The following is a 13,033-nucleotide window of genomic DNA, read 5'->3' as shown; positions in this document are numbered from 1 at the left end:
CTTCTGAAATATTAAAATATCACAATATTTATCCTGCATAATGAATGCGGGCAAAAAAATACAGAATGCCAGAATTGTGGGGATTTTTTGTTAGCTTTATTTGACTTGGTAAACTTCAAAAATCAAAACTATTTCTATAAAAATAATATGCTGTGTTTCTATAGGCCGGGTACTAAAACAACACATTCTTATCTACTGAAACCCATAAGTGCTGCTAATTATAATCACAATAACTTGTACAAGACTTTCAGCTACAAAGAATAATCATAAACACCTGAATTTTAAATCCTGAGCACTCACCAGAAGTTCCCTTTTTTCATAGACTGTGAATGATTTATGGTTGGTTGGTAATCCTGCTTTTATAGTCAATGAATATGCTGTAATGTTCATGTATCCTGAATAGGGTCCTTCTTCAGCAAGAGCTGCGCTCCTGGATCGGCCATTGATTCCAATCTCTGTGAGCTGTGTATTGGTGATCCACACAACAGTGAAGCAAACACAAAATGCTCTCTAAGTGACAAAGAGGCTTATTATGGCAATGACGGAGCTATCAGGCAAGTTGTCCATATTTACTTTACAGATTCTTTTAATATGTAACCAAATGCCGTATCCCGTAAAAAGGCCCTTGTATATACATATAAGCACATAGAACACTCATATTGTCTGTGTACGTATATTTGTGATTTTTTTGCTCCATCTCCACCCATACACCCATAATTTAAAGAATATATTTTTCGATGCTTGCTTCCTCACCTGATTGCTTATCACATTCTGTATAGTACAGCCATTTCCCTGCATTGCAGCTTCCAGTCTGATTCTTACCAAGCAACTTCTTGATGGAGAGAGCTTTCAGTTTCATTTTCATATCTATCCCAAGATGCATTAGCTGAGGCTGCAGGGAAGACAGTTTAATTATCATTACCTTCTATATTCATCTGAATAAGCTACAAAGAATAAGTATATAGTCATGAGGATGAGCTGTGATCTCCTATTATAGCTGTGTGACAGGAGCTGTGTGATCATCATCAGTAACTGTGACAGAAGTGTCTGCATCCCCCTGTAGGCAGTTTCTTTGGTAGGTTCATGTAACTGCATCACACAAACTGAGAATCTGACTTGAAAATGAACACATAACCCCAAGTAGAGTTGAGCTTGTCAGAACTGAGTTTACATGACCATCTAAGGAAAAAGATACCAGGAGTTTCAGACAGAAATAATTAACCAAAGTAACACTAGCTCACTTATATATACTCAGAGGCTACCTACATAAGGAATGAATTTAAATAAATCCCTGGAGTGGCCCTTTAATCATCTCCCCCTGCAGATTACTTGACCCTTATTTACACTTCAAATCGTTACATTATGCTGAGCATGAACATTACATTTTACCATTATTACTATAGTTTATATCTACTTTAACTTCAGAAATTTTACTTTAACTTCTCCTTGTATTTTGACTTTAGGTGTCTAGTGGAGAAAGGAGATGTGGCCTTTGTGCCTCACTATGCTGTATCTGATAACACAGATGGTAAGAAAACCAGTATCTTGCAAGCTTCCTTACAAGCTTCCCAACAAAACAGATCAAAAACAAATTGGATCCTATAGTAATTTTTGAATGTCTGAATTAAAATTTAACCTTCTGGATGTAGGAGTTAACCCCTTCATGGCCCAGGACATATATGTACATTCTGGGTTTGCGAGGGTTTGTATAGAGCAAAATCAGAAGTCAATCCTGCTCCATAGAATCATAGAATGGTAGAGTTGGAAGGGACCTCCATGGTCATCTGGTCCAACCCCCTGCTCAGTGCAGGATTCACTATGTCATCCCAGACAGATATTTGTCCAGCCTTTTTTTGAACACTTCCATTGAAGCAGAACTCACCATCTCCCATGGTAGCCTGTTCCACTCATTAATCACCCCCACTGTCAGAAAGATTTTTCTAATATCTATTTTGTGTTTCCTCCCTTTCAGTTTCATCCCATTGCTTGTAGTTTTCCCTTGTGCAATTGAGAATAGGGCTGATCCCTCTGCACTGTGACAGCCCTTCAGATATTTGTTTTTTTGCAAGCTATACATTCCCAGATCTTTTAACCATTCCTCATAAGACAAGATTTGCAGACCGCTCACCATCTTGGTAACTCATCTCTGAACTTGCTCCAGTTTGTCTATGTCTTTTTTTTAATGTGGGGTGCTCAGAACTGGACACAGTATTCCAGATGAGGTATAACTAAGGAAGAGTAGAGGGGGATAATTACCTCACGTAATCTAGACTCTCTGCTTCTCCAAATACATCCCAGAATTGTGTTTGCCTTTTTGGCTGTTGCATCACATTGTTGACTCATGTTCAGTCTGTGATCTATTAGTATACCCAAGTCTTTTTCACATGTGCTGCTTAGCCCAATTCCTCCCAATTCTGCATGTGCTTTTTTCATTTTTCTTGCCAAGATGTAGTCCTTTGCATTTCTCCTTGTTAAATACCATTCTGTTATTCGCCCCCCACTGTGCAAGCTTTTTGAATACTCTCCCTCTCTTCCCTAGTGTTAGCTATCCCTCCTAGCTTTGTGTCATCTGCAAATTTGATCAGTTTCCAACCAATTCCCTCCTCCAGATCATTTATAAAAATGTTGAACAACACTGGGCGTAGGACAGAGCCTTGTGGTACCCCACTTGATACATTCTTCCACTTGGATGTCCAGCCATTTATGACCACTCTTTGAGTACGATCACTCAGCCAGTTGTAAATCCACCTAACAGTAGCCTTGTCAATCCCATATTTGGTCATTTTTTCAATAGGTATAGTATGAGATACGTTGTCAAATGTTTTACTAAAGTCAAGATATACTATATCCACCGCATTTCCCTGATCAACACAGTCGGTGATTCTGTCATAGAAGGAAATTAGATTCGTCTGGCATGACTCGTTTGTTATAAACCCAAGCTGTCTCTGGTTAAGAACTCCATTTTTATCCAAGTACTTGCATACATGCTGTTAAATAATTTGTTCAAAGATCTTTCCCGGTATAGAAGTCAGGCTCACAGGCTTGTAGTTTCCTGGATTCACCTTCTTCCCTTTTTTGAAGATTGGGTCAACACTTGCCCTTTTCTGGATCCACCTTCTTCCCTTTTTTGAAGATTGGGACAACATTTGCCCTTTTCCAATCTTCTGGGACTTTTCCTGTTCTCCAGGAATTTTGAAAGATTATGGCAAGTGGTTCAGCAATCACCTCTGCTGCTTCCTTTAGTATCCTAGGATGTAATTCATCTGGACCTTGAGACTTGAATTCATTTAAGTTAGCTAAGTGTTCCCTCACCATCTCTCTGCTTATAGATAGCCTGCATTCTTTTATTCCCCTTTTTGACAGCTGACACCCGCCAGCAACAACAGTGATAAGTGTGTATACTGGTAACCTTTTAAATGTTGCTGTCAAAGGTTGTCTTCACAGGTTATGCAATTGAGTTTGTTGCCCACTTCCACAAACATTTTTTAACTTCAAGGGTTCCAGAATCTCCTCTAGCAGCCAGAGCCTTGACCCATTCCATTCACAATCTTCTGTCTCAAGATGTCATAGTGCGGGTCCCATCTTCCCAGTGTTGCAAGGGTTTTCCTTCCAGTGTGTTTCAGGCTGGTCCTGAATCTGAAAGCCCTAAATTGCTACATAAGAGTTTAGCATTTTTGAATGGAGTCCTTAAGGTCAGTTGTGACATCCATGGAGCCGGGCAAATTCTTCTCGTCCACAGACGTCAAGGATGCCTATCTGCACATCCCCATTTGTCAGGTGCATCAGTGTTTCCTGCAGTTTTCCATTCGGTCCAGGCGTTACCAGTTTGCAGCCCTCCTATTTGGTCTGGCTAATGCACTCTGGGTTTTTACCAAGGTGCTGGCGGCAGTCATGGCTCTCCATCTAAAAGGGATTGTGTCCATTATTTCTTTGCATGACATCCTGATAAAAGCTCTTCTCGGGAGTCCAGCCTACAAAGTCTTCATATCACAGTCAACACTCTGGTCAGATTTGGATGGGTTATTAATAGAGATGAGCGAACCTACTCATTTCGAGTAATTACTTGATCGAGCACCGCGATTTTCGAGTACTTCCGTACTCGGGTGAAAAGATTCGGGAGGCGGGGGGAGGCGTGGCGGAGTGGGGGGTAGCACCGGGGAACAGGGGGGAGCCCTCTCTCTCTCCCTCTCCCCCCCACTCCCCGCTGCAACCCCCCACTCACCCACGGCGCCCCCGAATCTTTTTGCCCGAGTATGGAAGTACTCGAAAATCGCGGCGCTCGGGCGAAAAAGAGGCGTGGCCGAGTACGCTCGCTCATCTCTAGTCATCAATTTTCCCAGGTTGTTACCCATCGGAGCCCAGTGCATAATTTTTTGCCCCTCAAAAACCAAGCCCTCAGACAGCTACATCAATAGATAAATAACAGAGTTATGATTTTTTTTTGACGGTGGGGAAGAAAAACAAAAAGGAAAAAAAAAAGGATGCATCATTAAGGGGTTAAAAGCATGTCTTGTAAAAATTTGCATTGAAGCTTGTTGGCTTAAAGACAAGAACTTCCAAAGACATGTTTTATATTCATGGCTCGGTTCATATCCACCAAATGCAGGTCAAAATAGTGCAATTTTCGATGAGAAAACGGCGGACGGCGTCACAGAAGCCTGATGGTCTCCATTATAGTCAAAGGGATCCTTCCAGCACCATGTGTTTCTGTTGTAAGACAGATCCAACATTATGCTTTCCTGCTACCACAATGGAGCAGGAGAAGTCATCACTAAGGAGGATATAGCCCTAGCTGCCACAAACTTATGCTTGCTAACTATGTAGTAAATATGACGCGTAAGATGCAAGAAAAAAATGTAAGTTCTATGCAGCAGAGCTTGTCAGTTTGCTAATCAACTAATAACCTTAATGGATCCTCTTCAGGTCTTCTTATGTCCTCAGTTACCAGTTATGTATTCAACAAGGTGGCTTAGCATAATGTGAAATAAGAAAAAAAAATGATAGCCACCGGCTGCAACCAGGGACACATCTTCTCACCCCCTTCTGCTGCTATTGCTGACATCCTCGGCCTTCTCAGTTGCTGTGCGGCCAGCGCCACATTATCCCTCCTGCCACTGCCTGGCCCCGTAGGGCACATGGGATTTGCACTATATATTACAGGATAATGGACTACATCTTTTGTTATTTGTCCTACAGGTAAAAATCCTGCATTTTGGGCAAAAGATTTAAAATCATCAGACTTTGAGTTATTATGTCCTGATGGATCCCGTGCCCCTGTCAGTGACCACAAAAAGTGCAGACTTGGAGGTGCCTCCATTAAAGCTGTTGTTTGCCGGGAGGACCGTCTCAGTGATGTTGTAAGAATTATTCAGAATCAGCAAGTAAGTGTCTGAATATGACTTGAGAGGTTGCTGAGCCAATATAAGCACAATTGTATTTCATAGTCGGGAAAAGTTGTGTATTTTTAGTTGTGCTCTCAACGTGACAACAACATGTAAATATGCAAAATGTGTATCAGAGCGCCTACATACCATGTACTAGGGCGTGGGTGCATCTGCTGCCCCAGCATCCCCTATAGTTACATCCTGGTATAGATTGCACTTTAGGGCTTAAACAGACGAGCACATGCGCGAGTACGCTCCCTGCTGCAGAGCATATTTGCGCATGAACGAGTTAAAATGCTTTTTTTCTTCTTACCATTTAAATTTTGCACTAATGTGTGCAGTAAAAAAAAAAAGTAGGCTGATAGGTCGTGCTATATCTTTTCTGAGACATAGAAAAACTATGCGCGAGAAAGATAGGGCAAGGACTATTTTTTTGCGCATAGTAATATCGTGTGAGAATCCCGCTAGTGCAAACGAAACCATTGAAATCAATGATTTTGTTACATCCTGTATTCCGGCCGTTATTTTCAGGGCCACAAAACACTACAAAATCACGTTCGTATGTTAAAGTAGTGTGTGTGTGTATTAACAGGCTGCTCATTTTGTGATACAATTCAGTTAGCACATACATTGGTAGGCTTTGTTCCATTGAGGTGATGTCATACATCTAATATAAATAAGCTTACATGTTTTTTCTTGCACCAGTCTTTGAACACTTTGTCTCACCTTAGGACCATGATTTTGTTGCCATTCGATTCCTTAGATCCTCATCACCGCCATAAAATCCTAAAATTTGAGATGGGTACATTGAGTGACCCGTCGGACCAAGTCAAAGTTTCCATGCTAAGTGTAGCGGTGAGCGCTGTAATGGAGATTCAAGCATTACTAAGCAACGTTCATAGTCTCACGAGACTATGCGGGACTATGAATGTCACTGCTGGCTGAAGCGCCAGTGAAGGAGAGAGAAACATACACACACATATGCAGAGAGGTGGCGCACGGAGAGAGAGGGGACAGAGGCGGTACATGGAAAAAGAGGGACAGAGAGGCAGCGCACAGAGAGAGAGAGAGGGACAGAGAGGCGGTGCACAGAGAGAGGGGGACAGAGAGGCGGTGCACAGAAAGAGAGGGACAATGAGGCGGCCCACAGAAAGAGAAGGACAGAGGCGGTGCACAGAGAGAAAGGGACAGAGAGGTGGCGCATGGAGAGAGAGACAGAGAGGAGGCGCATGGAGAGAGAGGGACAGAGAGGCAGTGCACGGAGAGAGAGGGTACAGAGAGGCAGTGCACAGAGAGAGGGGGACAGCGAGGCGGTGCACGGAAAGAGAGGGACAATGAGGCGGCCCACAGAAAGAGAGGGACAGAGGCGGTGCACAGAGAGAGAGGGCCAGAGAGGCGGTGCACGGAGAGAGAGTGACAGAGAGGCGGCACATGGAGAGGGACAGAGAGGCGGTGCATGGAGAGAGAGGGACAGAGAGGTGGCGCACAGAGAGAAAGCGTCAGCGTCAGAACCTGCGCAGTGTGATTTTATTTATTTTTTATTTTTTAATCCCTGCTCAGAGCAGGGATGCATATGAAAATGCTGCCCATACGCAATGTATTGCCTATGGATAGCATATCATACACAGACCATATATTATATATAACCAAAAATGCTGCAGGTGAAAACTACGGTGAAAAAAAAAGCCCTCATGTTGCCATTCGATGGAAAAATAAAAAAGTTATGGCTTTTGAAAAGTGGAGATGAAAATCCTCCAAAAATTGTTACGTCCTTAACGCCAAAATAGGCCGTGTCCTTAAGTCCTTACTCACACGACCATTTTTACGCGGCTATTTAGCCACGATAAAACATCGGCTGAAAATCGCGATCATGTGAAGCATTGGATTCCAATGTATTCATTCCCATGGGCGATTTTTTTGGGCACATGAAAATAAACGCAGCATCAGAATCTCAAATTGCTGACAATTTTTGTCAGGTGATTTTTTTATTCCGAATATTTCGGCCGATGGATTTCTGGGCTGCAGCGTATTTTTCACGCATTAATACCATGTGAATGGATCAGAAAACACTAATTAGTCTTGGGTCTCGATCGCAGCTGTTTTACAGTGCTGCAATTTTTGGCCACCTTGCCATATTCACCTTAATAAAGGCATAATAGTGTTGGTCTCAATTTATTGGCTGCATTTCACAATAATCTGTAATTCACAGGCTTTACTCTATTGTGATGAACTAAAAGTATTGTGTATGTTTGTTTATAAGATACATTGTGATAACTTGACATTCGTGTGTGTATATTTGTAAGAGAGTGGAAGAGGGAGCTGTGTCACATACTCATTGGGTCCACCGTTCCAGCACCATGCCCCCAAGAAATCAATGCACACAGTGTGACCGTTTTCAGAAGGCTGTATGCGCATGCTCTGTCAAAGAGATGAATGGGGGACAGAGCACACATAGCCTTCTGCATAGAGGCGCTCCCCGGCTCCCTTTTCCTCACCTTTGAGCCCCATAACATAGTTTAATGGGTTTTAAACGTGCTGACAGGTTCCCTTTAGAACCAGTGTATGAAACCACTCTCTTAATAGATTAGCTCCCTGGTGCCAGATATCACAGGACATCTTCAGAGGTCTTGTGGAGTCTGTGCCTCGACAGAGCTGTTTTGTGGTACAATATACTGAACCAGCACAATATAAGGTGGCTTTAATATTTTGGATATTTACACATCGTGTGAGTGTAAATAACATATTTCTATGACATAAGTGTAGTACAAATGCTGGAATGCAGTATATAGATTTACAGGGGGTAGACAAAAATATGGAAACTCTATACAAAATACATGGGATGTCAATAATTAGCACTGAGCTGTCTTTTTGACCTCGCTTGGCTGAAAGCTTTCCCACAAAATTTGTTTGACTTCACCTCTTGCCCTGCTCTGGCTGGTTTTGGGAGCCAGCTGGTAAGAGCAGCTGAGTGGTTCAAACCCCTGACCAATGGAATCTTGTTGCTCCGTCAGATGTTCACTTCTGCCTGGCAGCATCTCTGTCATATTACCTCCACTTAAATTATACTTGGGATTATAAATCATATTTCAATAAGACATGTAGAGCCCGATTTTAAGGCATGCATTTCGGCACGCTGCTTCCTTTCTAATCCCGATATTTTCTCTTTTCCAGTCTCTCTATGGGCGGAAAGGATTTCAGAAGGATATATTCCAAATCTTTTCTTCACGTCACGGTCAAAACATCCTCTTCAATGATCACACGCAATGCTTGATTGCCTTTGACAGGGTAAAAGAAATACACATTATGTATGACTTTTTTGGAAAGAAGAACTACAATGAGTACAAGGAGAGCCGCTGCTTCCCACCATCAGGTACATTTTCTGTTCTGACATTTTCATCATAGTAAACTGAACATTTGATGAATTATTTGTTTTAATATTCACAAAATATATTTTTAATTTTCATGATTTAAAGATAAGTTCAGAAAGTCTCTGAGAGTTTTTATTTTTTCATCATGGTCATGAAGGTAAATTGTGTAATAAATGTCCCTGAAGGGAGCCTCCCGTTTAGGTACCAAATGTGGAGATACTGTAATATACTGTTTATTTATAACAAGCAAAGTCCAATTTGGACCTGAAAGAGCAGGATCTAACAGAAAAAAAATCAACTAGCTGAGGGGTTACACTGGAAAGTCACAGGCTTACACACCTCCAAGTGAGCCATTTGAGACAATCGCTCAATATTGCATTGCAAAGCGGTCTTCTAACGAGGTGTTCTTCTCAAAGAAGATGGACAGTATGCAAAATATGTAGTGAGACTGAAAATCTGTTAATGGAAATACGGTCGGGATATAAAGAAAATGAGCTAGGGGGAAGGATGGTATCCTGGTTATGGTATCCTAGGATGATTGCCGTCTACTGCTACGTGTAATGTCTGCTAATTGCACTCTCAGCAAAAAGGGAAGAAGGAGGGACCAAACATCATTTTGTGATGTATGTTAGGTTCTGGGTGTGTGATTGAGTCCTGCGCCTGTGTGGGTAAGTTTAACTGCTCCAATGGTGATTAATAAACTATAAACCAAGGATACTGTGATAGACTACATGCTATAGTAGCATTGTGAAATATATGGAAACAGCTAAACGCCCTCACTGGGCATGTTCCATATAGCCTACTCAGTATAGTATTCCAACTCATCAGACATCTATGATAGATTGCAAGGACAGTGGGACCATGCAAGTCAAAGAGATTCATCAGGATCAGTGGGAATCCAACAATCAGCCGTCTTGTAAAGGTGCATAATGGGAGGTTGTCTGTAACAATCCTACTAAAGAAATAAATGGAGTTTCACTAAGGTTTTATATGAACTACTCATTTTTGCCTTCTGTTTGTATCTACAGCATTGACTACTGCTTGCTCATTCCATCACTGCTGAGAAGACTTGGGAATAGAAACTTGGTCAACGAGATGTCAATTCTTGTTGTTTTCATTCCTCCATCTTACAATTTTCAGTTATTCGAATAAACAGTTTTACGGAACTTGTGTTTTTTTTATTCAGAGCATTTGAAAAACAAAAAGGAAAAACAATGGGAGGAAATTTACTAAGACCAACACTTCCAATGCCGATAGTATAATTTCCATGGCACCTCCCGATACCTTCTCAAAAATGTATGCCAGGTCCAACCTGGCGTAAATTTCTGGCATCATTAATGCCAGTTTCTGGCATAAATTATGCATAAATCTGATGGTCCCAGGGGCCATGTCTCCTTGTGAAAGCCCCATTCACTTTAAAAAAAAGGGGGTGAGGCCAACTCAGGACACCAAAAACTTGCAAATTTTTGCGCACATACCCGCTTGCATAAAAGATTTGCAACTTTTTGATAAATGTCCTCCAATTTATATAACAATATTCAGGTTATATGGCAAACTCTACTACTATCCTTACCATGCGCACTCTTCATTTCTCAGACTTCCTCCCCAGTTGCTTACCGTATCTCAAGCATTAGGAATTGTATGCTATCTGTCATCATTTGGCCACTATACAGTATAGCATTGCTTTCTTTGCGTTCTGACACTAATACATGTTCACTGTATGGCACTAATTATGTAGACATTGTGAGGTAGTAGCTTGTAAGCTCTGAATATTGCTCCTGTTTATCACTGTATGTCAGCATTTTTTCACACTACATTAGAATACTGTATAATATATATGGTACATACAAATATGCATACTATAAACATGTTATTGTCAGCTCCAATAACATTGACATCTACAGTGACCCTATATCAGTGACAGCCATTATGCTCCATAACGGTACTGACCTTAGTTCTGGTTAGCCAGAAGTACTAACCAGCCAGAAGTGACAGCAAAGGTGCTCCCCTACAGTACAACCATTATTGTGACAGTTGCATTGCCTCCATGACCATCATAGTACCTGTAGTGACCCAGTACTGACACTACTGAGAAATATTAACATCTAAGGGAGACTGTGTCACCATATGCATATATTGTACTGTAGTTGATATTTTGGCTATATTTCCTGTATCTCTAACCGGTCTTAGTACTTGGGAAATCTCCTTCCGTAGTGTCTGGTAATTTCTCAAGGAGTCCAGTGACTGTCTGCAGGAAAAGTGCCAAGAGCTGAAGAAGTACCACTCTGTAGCATAGCTATCTCTCATCACTATCTAGGACATAGTGAACCCTACCATGGTTGAAGTCTCATAGTCTACACAGCTGTAGAAAGACGACAGTACACCTTCTACTAACCCATGGGAGTCTGACATGCATGTAGGTGATGTAACTACACCTTACAAACAAATTGAGGGAGTTCTGAAGGTTGCCCAAGACTTCAATTAAGCTTTCAGCAAGCATCCAATGGACTTTGAGAGAGTCTGTGACATAGAGCATACCATCCCAAATTGCTCTTACCCTCCTATCAAGGAGAGGTGCCAACCAATTCCAGCAGCCATGTATCAGCCAGTCAAAAAGATGCTCCAAAAGATGAAAGAAGCTGAAATAATTGGAGAAAGCCATAGCACATAGGCCACACATCTTGTTCTGGCAAAAAGAAAGATCTGATTTTCTGTGCACTATAGAAAGATCAACTGTATCATGCATTAAGATGCCTAGCCATTGCCACACATTGAGTAATCCCTGACCGCCTTAGGTTCAGTTGCTTACTCCTTCACCTTGGATTTAACCATCGGGTACTGGCAGGTTCCTATATCATTAGAAGTCTAAGAGAAGACAGCGATTACCAGTACATTGGGCCTTTTTGAGTTTAATTGTATGCCTTTTGGGCTATGTATTGACCCTGGAACCTTCCAAAGGCTGATGGAGCGCTGCCTAAGGCACAAGAACTTTGAGACTGTCTTGATATACATGGATGATGTGATTATCACCTACAACACCTGACTGAAGTCTTGCAGATTCTGATCTGATATGGCCTCAAAGTTAAACTTTCTAAATGCCACCCACTGCAAACTCAACTGTGCTACTTAGGACACATTCTAAGTGCCAAAGGAATGATGCCAGACCCAGAGAAAACTGCTGTAGTCAAAAATTGGCCTACATTTTAGACTGTAAAGAAGGTCAGAAGTTTCCTGGGATTTGTAGGCTATTATAGGCCCTTTATACCTAATTGCACTTAGATTTCTGAGCCACTACAAAAACTTATATGAAGTCATCCAAAAGAGCAATGGAAGAGATCAATTCCATTAATTTGAAGAAGAAACATGAATTTGTCTTCCCGAAACTACCCTGACTACAGCAAGCCTTTCCATCTCTAAACAGATGCGAACCTGAAGGGATTGGGAGCAGTTTTAAGCCAAGTGCAAGAAGGGAAAGAATGGGTATTCACTATTCACCTTTGCAAGCCAGTCTCTCGAGGCAGCAGAGCACAACAATAAAAACTACAGCTCCTTTAAGCTTGAATTCCTTGCTTTCATATAGACAGTGACAGAGAAATTCAATTTACACTTAACATTCTGAACAAACAGGGGAAAGACTAGCAGCCTCTAGCAGAGGAGCTGGTATATATTAGCAGCAAACCTTGGTGATTGACTGGCTGGAGCGATCCAAACCCAGCAAGCTAAATCAACCACACCTGTGGAGTGGTATCGCTGGGAACCATGTAGCACCACAGACTCCAGCAGCACACCCTAACAGAATAATGTAGATACTATGTGTAAAGCGAATTTTTCTATGTTTCACATTAGTGTGTGATTGAATAGTAAAGTCAAAAAAGGATGACCTGAGTGCTAATCTATTCACCAGAAATAATAGAATGGAAACCTTGTTAAATGGAGACCATAATAGTTTATGTTTAACTAGTAAAAGTCAATACTTCTGTCATGGGTTCCATCTGAATATAGCTTTTGGTGCTACAGATGGAACCAGAAGATGGAAAACTACAGCATACAAAAAACACTGTGTGAAGGGCCCTTAAAATTGGAGATAAATGGATCAAGGATCAGGGCTCTTAACCCCTTTAATGCCATTGTCAGTTTTTATAGCAGCATTTAAATAATTTGGCATTTAAATGTTCAGATAGTTTGGGATTTAAATGTTCTCAATGGATATACTATGATAAAATTGCAGGAGTGCCATTTAGGTGTCATGAACAGCCTCTGGCTGTGGCAAATTTTTAATAG

The 13,033-nt window shown here is 41.5% G+C and overlaps 1 protein-coding gene across 1 annotated transcript in view; it reads left to right on the top strand.

Moving 5' to 3' along the window:
- Positions 1 to 9,914, top strand: part of LOC136622577 (saxiphilin-like) — a 59,709-nt gene extending 49,795 nt beyond the window's left edge. The window contains exons 17-21 of the mRNA XM_066598107.1: positions 404 to 554; positions 1,464 to 1,528; positions 5,197 to 5,381; positions 8,556 to 8,754; positions 9,781 to 9,914. Coding sequence (XP_066454204.1) covers positions 404 to 554; positions 1,464 to 1,528; positions 5,197 to 5,381; positions 8,556 to 8,754; positions 9,781 to 9,815 — 635 coding nt within the window. The 3' untranslated portion in view covers positions 9,816 to 9,914. The remainder of the gene's footprint in view (positions 1 to 403; positions 555 to 1,463; positions 1,529 to 5,196; positions 5,382 to 8,555; positions 8,755 to 9,780) is intronic.
- The last annotated feature ends 3,119 nt before the right edge of the window (positions 9,915 to 13,033 follow it).

This window comes from Eleutherodactylus coqui, chromosome 1, assembly GCF_035609145.1.
Source record: "Eleutherodactylus coqui strain aEleCoq1 chromosome 1, aEleCoq1.hap1, whole genome shotgun sequence".
Taxonomy (NCBI): Eukaryota; Metazoa; Chordata; class Amphibia; order Anura; family Eleutherodactylidae; genus Eleutherodactylus; species Eleutherodactylus coqui.
Note: the sequence above shows the minus strand (reverse complement) of the source record. Positions and strands in the feature narration are given on the sequence as shown.